The sequence below is a fragment of the Cynocephalus volans genome, chromosome 18 (genome assembly GCF_027409185.1).
Source record: "Cynocephalus volans isolate mCynVol1 chromosome 18, mCynVol1.pri, whole genome shotgun sequence".
Lineage (NCBI taxonomy): Eukaryota > Metazoa > Chordata > Mammalia > Dermoptera > Cynocephalidae > Cynocephalus > Cynocephalus volans.
In genome coordinates, this window is record NC_084477.1 from 9,787,050 (window position 1) to 9,805,337 (window position 18,288).

The 18,288-nt window shown below is 50.0% G+C and overlaps 1 protein-coding gene across 1 annotated transcript in view; it reads right to left on the bottom strand.

The window, feature by feature from the left end:
- The window catches only part of EPHX1 (epoxide hydrolase 1), a 48,690-nt gene that overhangs the window by 14,059 nt on the left and 16,343 nt on the right, over nt 1-18,288 (bottom strand). Inside the window, exons 2-3 of the mRNA XM_063082686.1 lie at nt 4,129-4,316; nt 1,466-1,646 (exon numbers count right to left, since the gene is read on the bottom strand). Of these exons, the coding sequence (XP_062938756.1) occupies nt 1,466-1,646; nt 4,129-4,316 (369 nt within the window). The remainder of the gene's footprint in view (nt 1-1,465; nt 1,647-4,128; nt 4,317-18,288) is intronic.

Below are 18,288 nucleotides of genomic sequence, written 5' to 3' on the forward strand. Positions count from 1 at the left end.
TCACTAATCATTAGGAAAATGCCAATAAAAACAATAATGAGATATCACTTCATACCCATTAGGGTGGCTATTATTTAAAAAACCAGAAAATAACAAATGCTGACAAGGATATGGAGATATCGGGACTCTTGTGTACTGTTGGTGGGGAGGTAAAATGGTGTCACCGCTATAGAAACCAGTAGGGCAGTTCCTCAAACTTGAAGAGATATCTGTGCACCCATGTTCATAGCAGCAGGATTCACAATAGCCAAAGGGAGAAGCCACCCAAGCGTCCAGCAAGGGATGAATGCATCACGCACTGCTGGATCCACAGAATGGAATATTACTCAGCCTTAAAAAGGAAAGAAATTCTGGCACATGCAACAATATAGATAAACCTTGGGGACCTTATGCTAAGTGAAATAAGGCAGACACAAAATGACAAAGACTGTACGATTCCACTTCTATGAGGTACCTGAGGTCGTCAAAAGCATAGAGACAGAAAGTGACAGAGACAGAAAGTGGAAGGGTGGCTGCCAGGGGCTGGGGGAGGGGAAAGGGAGAGGTCGTGTTTTATGGGGACAGTTTCAGTTTGGGAAGATGGAAAAGTCCAGGAGATGGTGGTGGTGATTTCACAAGGTGAACGTACTTAATGCCATTCAACTGCACACTTGAAAAAGGTTAAGATGTTACTTTATGTTATGGATATTTTACGCCAACTAAAAATAAATAAGTAAAAATCTTAAAATTAATAATATGGGTTTGATTTTCTTAAACGTTTTCATATTTGATTCTAATTCTTTCTGGGGTTCAAAATGTTTTTCCACTAAGGAAATTATTACCTCATCCCAAATGATCCTGGGGTTAACCTTTCCAAGAACATCTGGAAAGATACTTTCTCTTCCTCATAAGATTGTGTGACAGCTTGTGCCGCAGGTGGGACGGGAGGTCTCAAGCTGCAGACAGGACTATTTGCATAGGACCTCGACTGACAGGCTGAGCACCTTTGAATGTCACAATGTCATGGCCTCCAAAACTTTTATAAGGGGTGGGGCTGACTGAGACTATGCCCAGGTCGAAAGCTTTTCTCCGTCCCTCTCAAAGATTCCTACATCACGGAATTCTGCATTTCTTTAATTTTAATTTTAATTTTTAATTTTTAATTAATTTATTTTTTTTGTCTTTTTCATGACCGGTACTCAGCCAGTGAGTGCACCGGCCAGTCCTATATAGGATCCGAACCCATGGCGGGAGCGTTGCTGCGCTCCCAGCGCCGCACTCTCCTGAGTGCGCCACGGGCTCGGCCCATAATTTTTAAATTACTTATGTTTTCCTGTCTAGCTCTAAAGACCAATGGCTTTGTTGGGACTTTGCATTCTGTTGTTATTTTTCCATTCTGGCAAGGTTACAACTTACAAACACATGTCAGTGACCTGTCATTGGATTCTGGGTCTCCCCAGCTCTGGCTGCTGTTCTGTGAACATACCTTCAATCTTAGTCTTGAAGTGAGGGTATCTGTTGAGAATCTCCACCTGCTTCTTCCAGTCAAATTCATTCCGCCAGTAGGAGACGATTTTCTTCAGATAGTTGGAGTTGAAACCGTAGTGGAAACGACTGTCCTTCAATGGTGGGGTAAATCGGAACCTATCGATCCTCTGATGTAGGTCCTGGAGCCAAATGCAGGACCCCAAGGAGAGTGGGGTGGGTGGGGCAGAACACAAGAGAAAGTTTGTTTCCAGATGACACAGCAAACCTTGCAGCCACAAGACACGTGCTACATGATAGCAGCAAAGCCAAGTTCCCCACATCACTGGCTACTCCCAAAGCATACATGTCCTGCACATACAACTTCACATGTGACTTACGATTTACTTCTTTTTTCTTTTGGTTATTACCTTTTTCATCTTTCATTTTTAAAATGTAGGAGCAATACTTCTCTTTAATTTACCTAGGATTCTACATAGCAGCAGTCAGCAAACTTTTTCTGTAAAGGGCCAGACTGCCAACATTTCAGGCTTTGCAAGTAGTAACTACTTCACTGTGTCTTTGTGGCATAAAAGCAGCCACAGACAATATGTAGATGAATGAACATGACTGTGTTCCAGTGAAACTTTATTTAGGGACATTAAATCTGAATGCCATATAATTTTCACATGTCACAAAATATTATTACTCTTTTGATTTTTTCCCCCAACCACTTAAAAATGTAAAAACTATTCTTGGCATGGGGGCTGTATAAAAACAGGTGGCAGTGGGGCCCTCCTGGATCCTGAGGCATGGATCCGGAGACCAACCCCTCCCCCGCAACCAGGCAAGGAGCAGACCCAAAACACCACTTTCATGTGGGTGGCCCATCGAGGCCACCACAATAGCCACAGCTGCCACAAAAGTGGCTAGATGCCACAGCCACTGTGCAGATGGCCCACCAGCCACTCAAGTGCATTGACACAAGTCACTGGTAGAGACCAAAGAAAAGAAGAGGATGTCTTTCTCCACAAAGCCAATTCCAGAGAGACAGAAGCAACAGCTATGCTACAATAATATTGGGGGACCTGAACACACCTCTCAGCACTGGACAGATCATCTAGGCAACGAACCAACAGAGTAACCATTACTCTTTCAGAAGGAGAGAAGAAATCTAGGGTTATCAGTGGTGGGAGGGGTGACGGAAGGGGTGGGGAGAGACTGGACAAGGGGCATAAATAATAAATATGATTTGTAATAATATATATGCTAATAATATTGATTTGACCAAAAATAAATGAATTAAAAAAAGAAACCAACCACGTGGCAGGCTACATTTGGCCCGCGGGCTGTGGTTTGCGGACCCCTGATATACAGCATCGAATGATACATTTTAAACTGAGTTGGGACAAAAATTACAGACCAGGAGAGAGGGTGCAAATCTGGTGGGTGGGTGCTAGGCTGAAAGGCTCAAGTTGGACATGAAGCTTCTCAGGTGTCCCCATTCCCAGGGTTGACTCCCACGTGCTTTGGTCACCCCCAAACAGATCTTGGAGGTCTTAGACTCCACTAAAGGAGTTTTCTTCAGGGCTCAGCCTCCACCCTACGTAGCGAGGTCCTAGCAAGTCCCACCAATGGAGCCAAAGCCTGGTTTCTCTTGGGGTTAGCTCAGCTTCTACTGTTAAATCCTTTCTCCTGGGAATTCTCACGACTTTCTATGGGTGCTTCCCAGAGCAATTATCCCTATTCGTCTTTCAGTCACCTTTTCTTTGTGCATATTCCTTTTCTTGCCTCCAGACAAGGAGCTATTTGAGTGAAGGATCTCGCTCTTCTTGTGAGCACTTGGCAGAGTGCTGGCACACAGTAGGTGCTCAAATACCCACGAAATGAAAGAAAAAATGGGCAGGGCCTGGCCAGGTCTGCCTGCCCTCCTGACCCTGCTCAGGCCTTGCTCCTCCACGAAGCTGCACTCTCAGGTCACCCACCCCGCTGGTCACCTCCTTCCTGGCTCCAGCCCCGTGCAGAGGAGAGGGCAGCACTTTGGACTTAGACCCGAGTTCATATCCTTCTGCCTGTTAGTTTGGTCACCTCGGACAAATTGCTTTACCTCTCTGGGCTTCAGTTTCTGCATCTGTAAGATGGTAACAGTCCCCATCCTACAGGATTACTGCAGTGACTGAACATGACCGTGAACAGCTGACACACAGCAGGTGCTTAAGTAACGCTGGTCCTGCCTTCTCAGTGTGACAGGTTTTCAGGTCAGCACCAGCTTGCGCTATGCCCAGTGGCTCTTCCTGGGCCCCAGCAGGAACCTGTCACTTTCTCCCATAAGCTCCCTTGCAAGGTTTCAGGTGGGGCACAGGGAGGCGATCAGGGCTACTTTCGGTGACCTTTGATACAGGCACTGGGTGCAGCTGGCACCTCTCTCCTTCCTGGGCACTGCTGGGCCTTAGGGAGGGGAAGGATGGCGTGGGTGAGCTGGGCACAGCTCTCTGGAGCAACCTGCACCTGCCCAGTGGAAGAAGAGCAGACTGAAAACCACTCCCAAGGGGGGCCACTTCCCAAGTCCCCATCCCCTCCTGTGTCCCAGCCAAAGACCCCACCCCAGTCTCAGAGAAACCACAGGAGGGGCTTCCCCGCCCTCCCCTCTGCCCATCGTTGGTCGCCTGGAAAGAGGGGACTTACACTGATCTCCTCGTCGGACGTTTCCACCTTGAAGGGGCGGATAGTCTTGTCCTCCTGAGCTTCAGGCATCGCCCCCGGCCCCCACCACCCATCTCCAAGTGGCAAAGTTTCCTCCTTGTCCTGGGAGACGAACCAGTAGATGACAAAGCCCAGCACCAAGGCCAAGAGAATTTCCAGCCACATGACTCCTGCAAGACCAGGGACAAGCCATCAGCAAGAGACCACCCAGCCAGGGCCTGACACCCCGGCTGGAGACCCCAATTCCCAGCAAGCTCCTCCCCACTTCTTTCCCACCCCATTCCTGATTTTATTTACACTGGACCTAAAAAAAAAAACAAAAACAAATTGGAAAATGATAGAAAAAGAGACAAAATCACCCATAATCCTACTAAGTTATTAGAATCGTTCATCATACTGGGTAGATATAAACCCGGCTTGGCTTCTGCACAGCCCTGGGTGGGGGGCGCTGGGGGCTGCATTTCTGAGGCCTGGTGTTTCTCTGAAGGGCCTTCTGCTCGAGATGCTTCTGAGAAGGCTCCTCTCCAAGCCCTCCTGGAGGAGGAACGAGATCAGGGGCTCAGCCCCTCGCTCAGTCCTCAGGACACATGGAGGGTCAGAGGGTGGTCGGAGGTGCTGGGGCCATTGTTAGGAAGCCCATCCCTGGCCACACATCTTAGCTGTGTATGTGTGTTTAACAGCTTTATGAAAATATAATCCCTATACCATACAACTCACCCGCTGAAAATTCATTGATTTTTAGATTATTCACAGATACCTGCAACCATAGCCACAGTCAATTTTAGAGCATTTTCATCTCCATAAAGAGAAAGCCCCTGCCTGTTAGGTCTCTCTCCTCTTTTGCCCCAGCCTGGGCCCTAAGCAAGCACCAATCCACGGTCTCTCTTGGACTTGCCTGTTACATTTCATATAAACTTGGCTGTGTTTGAATCCCCATCTGTCTGGCTCCCATGCTTTTTCTCAGAAAGGGAAGAAGACCTCAGTCTCAGCAAACCTCTCTCAGGAAGACCCCAGCCCAGCAGTGTCATCTAGCTCCCTGTCACCCTTATTCCCAGGGAAGTAACCCACAGAACGCTTGTGCTCAGAGAAACCTGCAGGAAAATGGTCACTGTCCTCAGCCAGAGTCACAGGAGGTTGTGCTGGGTGCAGTGAAAGCTTCGTGTCTACGATGAGGCCTCGGCAGACCACTCCCCGGCACCACCCCGGGACTGTCTGGGAAACCCAGCGCAGGACGGGGTCCCTGCTAGGAAACCCACCACTTATGTGCCCCCCATTCGCTACACGTTAGATGTTCGGGACTCTGCTGGGGGGTTGCAGAGGCCCTGGGGTTTGCTTCTGCCAAGGGCTGCCCTCTAAGCCAAGAACTGGGCCACGGGAGACCGTTCTGGAAGTACCTGTCCACAGAGGCCCAGCAGTGCAGCCTCCCAGCAGAGATGCAGCCGGGGCATTGGCTCCTGCCCCCCACCCATAGCACAGTGGAAATCCAATCAGGAAAACTGGCTTGGTAATCCCCCCATTTCTGCCAGTGATCCCAGTGACACAGATGCCACACCCAGTCCCTGAAGCCATCTCTGATTCTTCCTTCACACCCGTCCATTGCCAAGTCCTGGTGTCACTCAGATTCAGTCCCCCCTCATGCCCAGCCCCCTCCCCTGGACCAGAGCCCTGTCACCCTTCATTTAGATGATCTCAACAGCTGTTGAGAGGCAAGCCCCAAGCCCATGTCTCGGTCACTAAGACACTTGTTAGAACCCACTGCAGCCTTCTTGCTGGGAACCGTCCCTGGGTGCCCACTGTGAAGTTCCAGCACATCTCCCTCTTGGGATTGTGAAACTTTGAAGTGGCTCAAAGTCTCACTGACTCAATATTGACTGAAAGTCTGCGACATGCCAGGGAACAGGCTTCCACCGTCCCAACCGGAGATGTAGCTTGGGTGTGTTGGTGCGGATTCTGTCCCCAGCCAAGACAGGCCATGGCTTTCCTCTTTCAATCCCAAGCACCAACAGTGCCCGACCCCAAGTACCCTGCATGTGCCAGCTGACTGGACGGATGGCTGGCACCAGCACCCCCACAATGAAAACAAGGATAGGGATAGCTGGAGCTGGGTCCCTCTACTTTTAAGAAATGTGGAAAAGAACGCATGCACAGACTCCTTTCATTTCCAGAGAGCTCTCTGTCCCTGCCAGGAATGCTACCCTTTGCAAAGACAGGGAAGATGGCTTTGGTGGCAGGGAAGGCAGGACTAGGCTTATGCACCATGGGGGGCATGGGGAGCCCATGGGAGGTGGCGGAAGGCAGAGAGCAGAGCTGTCCCAGCAGCAGGAGTGAGGGACATCGTTCACCTGACAGGCAAGTTGTACCACTACACTGTAGCTCGGAAAGGCAGGGGCTGTCTGTCCCGGTCACTGCTCTGACCATCAGGACCTGGCTGTGCCATGCACCCAAGCAATATATGTGCAAACAGCACATGCACTGGAAGCATATAAGACAAACTTCTCACAGTGATGTCAAGGGAGCTGCAGGCATAATGCATTATAACCTCCCAAGTGCTCTTTACAAACCGCACCCCTTACCTGACTCCAGCACAGAGAGGCCAAGAGCACCGTCCTCCTGTCCCTCTGGGATACGAATGCCCAGCGTTCCCTCTTCTGGGCAGAGTTATCCCAGTACTTTCACCTGTCCACAAGGGCTCTGCGTTCTCACCCTGTGGTCACCTCCTGCCATCTGCAGCGGTGCACACAGCGACACTCTGGGTGCCAGTGGGCAGGGCAAGCTGGCGGCAGGTGCTGGCCCCAATCCCCCTGCCTTTTTCCAATTGCACAGTCATGCTGACGTGGCTGGTGTGACACTGCAGTGTGGTCATCTCCCCTGGACTCCAGAGAGCACACCGAACCACGCTGACCCCACAGACGCAGCGCTGAAAGGATCTGTGTTCAAGTCCCTCCTACATGGAAGGAATCCAGGCAGGTGGCCTTACCGTGGACGTGCCAGCACCAGCCAGGGCATCAAAGGTAAAGACAGGGCAAAGTGACAGGTTTGCAGAGAAATTAAAAAACCTTATCTCTTGCATTCCCAAGAAAATAACAGGAATGTCAGTACTTGGCTGTAGCAGGCTTTACTGCAGTATGTTAATGTGCCATCACCGAGTAACAGCCCTTTTTTTTAACAGCAGGTACTAAATGCACACAAAGCCAGGTGTTCTAGATGAGCCCAGCGTCACAGCAGACGTTGACCGTGCAGGTGGGTTTTCATGGGACATGCAAATCCACCCACTAAGGAGGTCCCATTCATCCAACTTCATTTCCCTTTTTCACGTTCTTTTATCACTTTTTTTTTTCTTTTTTCACTTATTTAAGGTAGGCAAGGGCCTTGCTCCAAATCACACCATGGCTGTAAGGAATAGAATTCGTGGCTACAATGATTCACTCCCCGTCTGTCAGTGGGCATGTCACGTGCCCCCACCCCATCTTGTCCGCTCTCAGCGCCTTTCGGCCTCAAGCCTTCACACTAGCTCTCCGAGACCTTCCCCTTCCTTGCTAGAGCACAGATGAGCCACTGGAGCCACAGGCCATCTGCCCCAATGTGTCTCCCAGCCCTACACCTTTTTCTAGAAGCTGATCTAGTAATAAACAGGACCCTCCCCTCCTGGTGGGTCGTCAGCTGGGAAGGGGTGGGGTCTTGGAGTCCAACCAATCAGAGCTCAGGAGCCCGCTGTGCCACCGGCCTGGGCCCGGCCACATGCGGACAGCGGCTAGGTGCCACCGCCTGGACCAGGGCAGGTGCCCGGCAGGCTGCCCGGGCTGCTGCTTTATTTAGATAATGAGGAACGTGAAGGCTAGAGGCTCAGTAAAGAGGGCGCCCCTCTGCCTGCCCCGATCCCTGGACAAAGCCAAGAAGGGTGCAGCCAGCAGGCGCCCTGTTCCCTCCCCAGGGTGGGCTCCTTGGGGTTGGGCCGGGGAAAGCAAACTTCGCCCACAGTGAGGGGCAGGGCTGATTGCGGGAAACCCGCCTGGGCTGGGGAGGGGTGGCACTAGGTGGATGACAGAGCCCTCCCCTCCCTCTCATGGCCTGTGGCGCGTAAAAGGAAGAGAAGAGCTACATCAGCCCTACCTCCGCTGGGTGGGACAGTCAATTGGCCACAGCCACTGGACATTGAAGCTGGAGGCCTGGAGTCCCACCCCTTGCTCCAGGGCAGGGTCTCAGCATCTGCACGACTGACACTTTGAACCAGATGATTCTTTTTTTTTTTTTTTTTTTTTTTTTGTCGTTTTTTCGTGACCGGCACTCAGCCAGTGAGTGCAGTGAGTGCACCGGTCAGTCCTATATAGGATCCGAACCCGCGGCGGGAGCGTCGCCGCCCTGCCAGCGCAGCACTCTACCAAGTGCGCCACGGGCTTGGCCCGAACCAGATGATTCTTTGTTGTGGCCCATGCATTGCAGGGCGTTTAGCAGTATCCCTGACCTCTACCCACTAGTACCCTCCATGTCCCCCAATGGTGACAACCCAAACCGTCCCCAGACCTGGCCAAATGTCCCCTGGGAGGACAAATGCCCTCCACTGAGAAGCAATACTCTAGATCCGTGGTTCAACTTCAGGGTGCGTGGGAGTCACTGGGGAGCTTATGAAACGCAGAGGATCTGATTCAGGAGGCCTGGGTTGGGGAGGACTGTGGCTTTCTACAGGATGGAGAGGAAAGCAGAGATAACGCCATCTCCAAGGTGACAGGTGGGCAGAGAATCCCAGAGCCTCTGTCTGCCCACAGTCCGTGGAGCTGGTCTCATGCAGAAAGCTGGACACCCAGGGTGCTCCCCCTCCTGCTTAGGACCCCCTGGGGAGGGGCGGACCTCATGGCTCCAGATCCATGGTGTCTAGGATCCCCCAGAAATGTGAAGGAAACGCTCCAGCGCCAGGGGTGCCTGCGACTCCCCAGCCTGGCCTGGGGAAAGCTCAGGCAGCCCAACTCTTTTCCCAGGGGGGCCACCCACAGAAATCCCACAACCTCTCCTCACAGCCTGTGAGCTACAGTCTAAACTCAGACACACGAGGTGCCCCACTCCACAGACTGAAGCCTCACTGTCCCCCCAAATCAGACTTCCAAGTCCTAGGGTACTCTCCATTTCTTCTAATCAAAACCCTGCTCTTTCCTCTTAAAAAGCCAGAAAATTCCCTCCTCTGTGAGCTGCCCCTGCCCCCCCCCCAATCTCGAATATTCATACCTTCCCAAGGGCTATTCCTCTGTGGGGGACACTTACTATTAGGGAGGGCTTCCTTGGGGAGCTGCTCTGAGCACGTTGTATCGTTTAATTCATTTAATCCTTATAACATTCCCATTTTACAGATGAGAAAACTAAGGCTGAGTCACGTGTCCAAGGTCAAACAGTAAGTGGGGGGGAGGCAGGATTGGAATCCAGAAACAATCCACACTGCACCCTTCCCTAGACCACCCCTGTTCATTAGGCTTTGTTACTTGGGAAAGATTTCTCTGTGCGAGAAAACTGAGAGCTCTTTGAAGAAGGAGATGATGTCCTTTTCACCCTAAATCCCCGCCACGTCTTGTTCATAAACGGTGCTTGACAAATCACAGGCACTGAAAACTGGAATCGCCGAGCCCCTCGGGACAGAGAGTGGGCTGAGGCTTAGGGAGATTAAATGAGTCTGCTCAAGGTCACCAGGGATGATCAGCTAAACTTGAGCCTGAGGGTCGTCCCACAACTCCCCTGGCCTCTGCCAGCCCACAGAGGGCTGCTTGCTGCCTGGCATGTGGCAGGACACCCAGGGCAGGGCGATGTCTGAGCGCTCAGCCAGAAGATGGGACATCGCTGCTGTCCTCTCAAGTCACCATCCCTGCAGGCATTTCCCCCATCCCCCCCCTCCTCCAGCTGCAATTCAACCTTATTTCTCCTCTCTCCTTCATCACCCCAAGCCCAGTGCTCTGCACACTGAGGTGTCAGTGTCTGTGCAGCCACATACTTGTGCTGGGAGGCTGGGGGTTCAGTCCCACCTCTGGCTGGTGGGCCACAGTCCTGCCACTGGGAGACTCAAGACATTTTACCTTCAAGGTGGAAGAGGGTATGTGGAGGGTACCATCAAAACTGGAAGTGAGGTAGTATTCTTGGAGAGAAACCAGGATAAATCACAATGTAACCAGAGCCTTTCATACAATCACTCTGGAAAACTGCCTGGCAGTATCTACTAAAACTGGACGTATACCACCTCTATGATTCAGCAATTCCGCTCCTAGGTGTAGACCCAACAGAAATGTGACCATATGTTTACCAAAAGTCACAACCTAGAATGTTCATAACAGCACTAGAAACAACCGAAATGCCCATCAACAACAGACTGTAATATATTCACACTGTGGAATACTATACAACTAGAACAAACAGTCTACAACTACATACAATGACACAGTTGAATGATTCTGGACAAAGGCAAAACTAATCTATGATGACAGACATCAAAACTGTGTTTTCCTTTGATGATGGGGGCTGGCGGCCCAAGTACTTGTTTTCGTTTTGTTTTGTTTTGGATTTTTTTGGTGGCTGGCCAGTGTGAGGAACTTGTATTTTTTTAAAGTTCCCCAGTGATTATAATGTGCAGAAAGGAGATAGATCTGTATGTAGCCTAAAAAACAGAGACCCGAAGAGCAAGATTTAGGCAAGTGCCTTGATGCAATTCGGGGGTGCACTGAGCCGTCACTGCAGGGAGGCTCCATTATGACCTTGGGGTGGCCACAGTCACTGGCCTCCCCATGCCAGCATGGTGCCCCTAAACTGTGGCAACCCACCTGGGTTCTGGTTCTTTACTCCATGAGACCTTCTGATTCAGAATTCAGCCATAGGTAGCCTGCTTCCTGGAAGAGGGTGGGGTGTTGGAGGGAAGACCTAGTCATCAGGTCCCCTGGGAGGATGTCACCCCGCAGTCCCACATCAGATAAAATGCAAACACCTTGTGAGTTTGGGGAAGCATGGTGGCCCACTTGGGTCATGGTGGTACTATCTGAGGAGCCAGCCTGGTATTCCTGGAGAGCCCCCAGTCCATAGCACCCCCAAATAGCAATTTTGATGACCTTCGACCTTAGGACCTGGAACATCTTGGAGTTTCAATAAGGGGGCTCCTAGCTTGCCTTCCTCTTTGGGTAGTTCAGATCCCAGCTCCACCATTTGCCAGTTGAGGAGCTTTCAGCAAGTTACCAAAACTCTGAGTATCTGTGGCCTTGTTTGTAAAATGGGGATAGTGACGTCCATGGGCTGTTTGTGAAGACTGCCTGGCTCCCAGCCGGTGCTCAGCCTGCGTGTGTTTCTTTCCTTTCCCCTAAATCTCTTATTACTGCACGGAATGTCTGTGTTGGAGGAAACTCCAGAGAAGCCCTTGTTCCCTATTAAATCATGTAGCCCACACTCCAGGGTCCCGTCGCAGCCTTGCTGCATGCACATAAACAGGCTGGAAGTAAGAGACTGCATGGCATGGGACACCTGTGGTCTGGCAGCATCTGTCCTCCCCGTGTGCCCTCACCAAGGACTTGACTTGGGAGGACGGAAGAAATCACAAGGCTATGTAGACCTTTAACTATCAGTACAACAAGCAAGACATCTCCCTGCTGTAGACTCCGCTCTTTCCTATCAGTTCTAAAAAGTTACATTTTCAGCTGCGAAGCCTTCACCTTTCCAAAGAGAGTTATCCTTATCGCTTCCCCAAGGTCAGCTCTTGCTGGTGTAGAAAACATTTTAACCCCTTCAAATCATCAAGGTTTAGGAAAGATACATGAGAAATACAAAACGAGAATGCCTGCTTTACTGTACCAGCACCTGAAATTAGAATTTAACTAATCCACCCCAAAAGTTCCAGAAATACATCTTATCCGATTAGGTTTTTTTTTTTTTTTTATAATGCACTTTTCCAGAAAACTGACAAAATACTGTACTGAAGAGTTGGGAGGTGGAGGGGGCTGAGGTGAAGCGTTTCAGATGAGAGTAGTTTTCTCTTGGAGTCCTGGTATCCTTCACGAGAAAATCATTAGCTGGCCTAATAAGAAAAATGCAATTTTTGGTTGTAAACCAGCCTGATTTAAAAAAAAAAACAAAAAAAACACAATCACTAGAGGATCATTTAGTTATAAGACACTGAGTTTAGAGGGAAACCTGATGAACAAAAATTGACTCCTATGGTAAGAAATAGACTATATGCATTTTAATTCCTCAGATTCTATACTGAAGTCAAGTCCTGGGCATGCATTCATGAAACTTGCAAGAAAATCAGAAATGAGTTGCAGTGAAAGAAATTAGTTGAGCAATCAGGTGACCTTCACCCTTCAAAGACCGATTCAATGTAAACTATTTGACAGATAACAGGTGGAGTAATTTGTTATTTACTTCTGTTTCTATGGGTCTGACTTAACAAAGGACAATTTAGGAGGTAAAATAAAGGAAGTGCTTTGTTCTCTGTAAGTTAAAAGGTAAATCAGTTGAATAATGTAACTGAACTTACTATTTCTATTATACTAGCGGCAACAATTGTTTTAAAACATACAATTCATTTTAACATAGATACTTGAAGCTCAAGTGAAGTCCTTTTCTGTAATTCAAATTTGGTCTGTAAAGTACCAAAAAGTCTTTTTTTTTTTTTTTTTTTTAATGGTAAATAAGAGCTCTGAACTGGTGTCTTTGGAAAAGTAAGTATAAATATGCTTTTGGACCAGAGGTTGGCTCAGCAGACATGAGTGTAACTCTGAGCCGGGTTCTGCACAGGCACAGGGAATGACACACAGTTCTGTACCTATAAGAGCTCAAGCCATAGCAGGACAAACAGGTAACAAACACCCTTCTAGTGATAGATACAATAATGTTGGCACACAGATAGAAGAGAAATGTACAAAAGTAGGAGCAGTTAAGTCTGCCACAAAGGTTTCACAGAGAAGTGACCACTGAGTAGGGTTTTTAAGGATGAATAGGCAGAAAAAAACAGAGGGGTGGGAACAATCCAGGCAGAAAAGAGGGCCTGTGCAAATGCAAGGAAGGAAGGAAGATGACCATTTCACTGACCACTAGCTCACTTGGTTAGAGTGTGGTGCTATAACCCCAAGGTCTGGGGTTCGATCCCTGTACCAGCCAGTCGAGGAGCTGCAAGAATCCACCTGGGTATTTCAGGTAAGAGCTGACTATTCCAAACCTCGGAGTGCAGTCGTTTCATTATTGCTCTAAGAGCTGCTTATCTCTTTTATAAATTGCTCTTCATCAGGATGAAGTGGACCCAGGAGTTTTAACTTAGAAATCGTGTTTGCAGTTCAGATGATCCTTCTGTAAATTACATGTTGAGAAGAGTGAGGTTGGGAAATACACTAGGGATGTAAGGATTTCTTGTTTTCCTGAAGAAAAGGTGGTCTGGACAGAAGATGTCTCAGAACTCAACGCTTGACTCCAGCTGCCCTTAGTGTGCTGGAGGCTTGGCGAACCTGCCATTGGCTTGAGCCAGCAATGTTCCCCCCTACTTCCTTAGCCATGGAATTTGTATTTAGTTGGAGAAGCCCACCTACAACTACATTTCTTAGCTCTCCTTGCAGCTAAGTATGACAGAGTGATTAGACGCAGACAAAGAGCTATATAAGTGTTTGGGAAACAGTGTCTTTGTGTGAATTAGGAAAACACAGTCATTTCTCAAAAGTGTCAGAAAATTAGCCAAATATATTGCTTTTGTTAGAATATACCATATTGCCATCTGCTAGAAAGAACTTGTAAATGAAAACAAACCCATGATGCTGATGATGTGAATGGCAGCCTCTTAGGTTGTGCAGTGCACAACCTGCACAACAGAACATGGGTCCTGCGTGTATATGGAACTTCCTGGAAGACTATGGCAAGGGCCCTGGCTCAGCTGGGAAGCATGTACCTTTTGCCCACTCCCTTCCATCCATGTCAAAAACTACCTCTGGGATTTCGCCCAAGACCCTGGTAACAGTCACTACCTGCAAGGAGGGAACCAGGCTGAAAGCAAAATCATACTGAACAGGCTTTTTGTACCTTGAAAAAAATAATTTTTTACCAAATGCATGCACTACCCTCTCAAACACAAGATAATTATGTTTTTAAAAATATAAACAGTCATAAGGTTACACAGTTCTCCTTGTGATTCTACTTGAACAGAGTCTTCCCAACATCAGAGCCTCACAGACAAACAACAACACACTCAGGCAGGTTGCCTCTCTTCTGCCCAGGAAGCCCATGGGACAAAGGTTAATCTGGAAACCCGTGGACATGTGACAGCCAGAGGCCTGGTAGAAATGTGAAACTGGGTTAATGAAGCTGGCTGGGCTGCCAGAGAACAGGTGTCCATGTGGGCCATCCATGAATGTGGCTCCCGCTGCGCCTCTGCAGATGACAGACGTGTGTCTCTAACCTAGACCTCTAAGCACCAGACCCGTACACCCACTTGCCAACCCGACTTCCTGAATGTCTCGAATCTTCTCCAGTGCATCTGAAATTGCTCTGTGATCCTGTCCCCCAGAACTCTGTCTTCTTCTGAGGTTGTCTCTCTCAGTAACTGGCACTACCTACCCTCCAACTGCCAAGCCGAAAACCCAGGTGATGTCCTTGGAACCCCCCTCCACCATCCCACCCACATACATCAGCAGCTCTACTTCCAAAACTTAGCTTGAATCCACTTCCACCACCACAATCCAGCTCAGGTTCCTGTGGTCGCTTCCCTGGACCACCAAGCACCTGCCTGTTCCCCTCTGCCCTGCCCCTCCAACACATGCTCCACTCTGCAGCCACAGTGATCTTCTGGAAGTGCAAATCTGACTTGGTCACGTCCCATTAAAACCCTCTTTGCACTTGGGACAAAGAAACACTGGTTTGTTTAATGTGGCTTCCAGGCCCGTGTGATCTGAATACCCACCTCTCCCTCCCACTGGGCTTCCGTGTCCCCCACCTTCTTCCAGTTCTTTCTGCTCACCCAACTCCTCCTAAGGCAGGGCTTCATGAAGGCCGTTCCCTCTCTCTGCAAGGCTCTTTCCTCCCCTTCTCACCTCCTTAACTCCCACTCATCCGTCAGCATTCAGACCGAGTGTCCCTCCTCTCCTATTCCAGCATGGCACTTGTCCCACTCCTAGCTCTTGTCCCTGTGATTATGTGACTCTTGTCCCTGTGATTATGTGACTTATGTCCCCCACTAGACGTAAGCTCCTGGAGGGTACAGACCAAGCTTTGGCTCCCCTCTGGATCCCCAGGACCTGGCATTTATGAGATGCTCAGTAAATACGAGGCAACTTCAAAAAGTGTGTGGAAAAATGGAATTAAAAGATAACACGAATCTTCCCAGGAAGTTTTTGAAGACCCCTCATATCTGTTGACTGAATAAGTGAAAGAAAAAATCCTTTGAATGACAGCACAGAAAATTATCAGAACTCTGAACAAAAGGAGACTGAACTCTGCTTGAGGAATAATATATAACCTGTTTCTCAGCCTACTTTGTAGAGACGGACCATAAGAGGCAGAATTGTTGAGTAGGTGGCATGTGGCACTAGGGCAAGCTTTCCCCAGAAAGAAGACTGGAGAGCCAGTTTCTGAGGTGCACTCAGGTATCAGGGTTTGGGACATAAAAAGATGAGGTCAGACTCAGGACGCAGCCGCACACGACGAGGGGGCAGGTCCAGCAGCCTGCCCTCCAATCAGGCAAGTGGTCAGAACGTCACCGTCAGAAAATGCCTCTAAAATCGTCGTCAGGTGGCAGCTAACTATGACTCAGCACTAACCCCACGCCTGGCCTTGGCTAAGTGCATTACGGGGCTGAATGTCCCCAGAACAAAGGCTGAGCATAAGGACGCAATGGTTGCAGACCTAACTGCACATGAGGATGTGACATTCTCCTGACAGTGATTCAGACGTGCAGCTGTGTGGGAACCTCATGCTCGTCTTGGGGGAAGTCTGCCACTTTGGGCACAAAACCGGGGGGCAGGAGAAAGGGGAAGACAATGATCCTGTGTACCCCTCAGATGCCAGGCCAGAGAGAAGGTGAGGCTCAGAGGCTCTGTGAGCGTCCTCAGGCCTGACCCAAGCCTGTCTCCTTCCATCCTCCCCAGCAACCCACCCGCCTTGCTACTCCTCCCTGGGGGAAGGCAAAGGGCACATACACTTTGCAAAGGGAAAAACTGATGGCTTCCCTCCCATTCCAGGGCCAGCCTGCCAGGATGCCCACCAGTGATGCCCAAAGCTCCCAGCCCTGCGCACTCCAGCAGAGACCACTCTGGATGGCAGGCAGGCCCAGGAGGGACAGGGCAAACCCTGCAGGGGACTCAGGATGGTTGAGGCCGAATGCGGGCCAGCTGGGCTGCAGAGAGCGCCTGCACCAGCCAAGGACCTTGTTTATCTCCGTGCAAGAGCCAGAGCCCAGCCCTGAACAGCTCAGAGCCAGCAACCCAGGGAAAGGAAAAATGTCGTTTGTAGGCAAAAACAAAGAAGAGTGAAAGAAAAGCAAAAACAGCAAGGGGACAGCCTTCTCGGAGGTTGGGGCTCTCAGCTCTGGGGTGTGAGTGAAGGGCATGTCAATGGCCATCTGCCTTTGGAGGGTCTTCCCCCAGCCCCCACTGTATCTCTGTGGATGGATGGATGGATGGATGGATGGACAGACAGACAGATGATCGACAGAGAGAGAAAGCAAGAAAACAATTTGGGATTGGTGCTGTGACAAAAACACTCAGGGTGCCAGGGCCAGTGCGGCTGGTGGTTAGGCACTCCTGCCTGCCTTGAGTCCCGGCCCTGCCACTTGGTGGCCATGTAACCTCAATGACACCACTTCTCCAGGCTCATCTCCATCATCTGCCACGGAGGGTCTGCATGGAGGAAGGGGAGGACCAGTGGGTGGGCTAGCTGGCCCCGGGCCCCCTTAGAGGGGATGGCTACTTCCAGTGTCTGAAGGACACACAAGCCCATTGCCACAACGTCCCGTGCAGGCTTTCGTCTGCGTAACACAGACCCCATGGTAGAGTTCATCTGCTCACACTCTGGAGTTTCATTCAAAGTCCTGCTCCAGCTCATGTTCTGCCAATTAAAATAAGAGCTGTTGAGTTTTCCATTGGCTCTAAATAACCAGAGAAAAAAACCCGAGCGGAACACGGTTCATTGCCTATCAGGAAAAAGCAATGCCTTCTGTGGTATTTCAGTCCTTGGCATTCTCTATTTGAGTCGAGAAACTTCAATGTCAGAGGACAACAGGAGCGGGCCACATAATACACCTATTTGATTTCTTTCCCACCGCTCTCCCCTCCCCGAGTTGGCTTCTCCTCCACAATGTGCCCCATGGTCTGGAAGCTTCCTCAGTAGTAACAGGATAGCCCTGGCAGCTGGGCCGCAGCGGAGTAACCGGAGCCACCTTCTTGTGAAAGGGCTGGGTGTGCTCCATGTGAGGTGGCCGTGCCACCAGGGCCAGAGCTCCGAGGGCTGCCTGGGGTGGTCGGTATCCTGGAGGGGGTGACTTTGCTTGTGGCAATGTCTGGGTTGCAAAAAGGAATGAAATGTCCCAAAAGGCTAAAAATACTTATGGAGCTCAATCAAAAGTCCTGAGGTGACTCTGAAATTAAGATGTTCCATGTTGACGAGGTGTCACTGTGATCCTGAGCAGAGCCTTTCTGACAGGGTCTGGAAGTCCTGTCTCTGTGGGGCACCTTCCCCTACCTGGTGGCTGTTTGCTAGTTCCTGCTTCCTCACGGGGACAATTTGGTCTAGCAGGTAGGTCCTGCCACAAGCAGAAACACTGGGAAGTAGCAAAGTATTTCCATTTTCCCCCAGGGAGTTGGAAGAGTCAGATGTCCTTGTCACTAGAGGCACAAATCTTGTCTAAAAAAGGCCTCCCTGGGGCTTGGCACTGGAAATAAAGCATCTCTTACTTTCCAAAAGAGTCAAGTCTTTCCAGTTCTAATAGGAGGAGGGGTACAAACTTGTGTGACCGGAAAGTCACCAGCCCATGCAGCCAAGGTCACTCATTCCACAGGCAGAGCCGAGTCCGAGGCTGGGCTGCCAGAGGTCAAGCTGAAGCGGTGGCCTGAGGAGCACCACATGGCTCTCTGACACTCCACGGAGGCACTGGGACCTCCTGCTCCTGGTCACCGGCTTCTCCCAGCCTTCACAGGTCACAGAGCAGGCCGC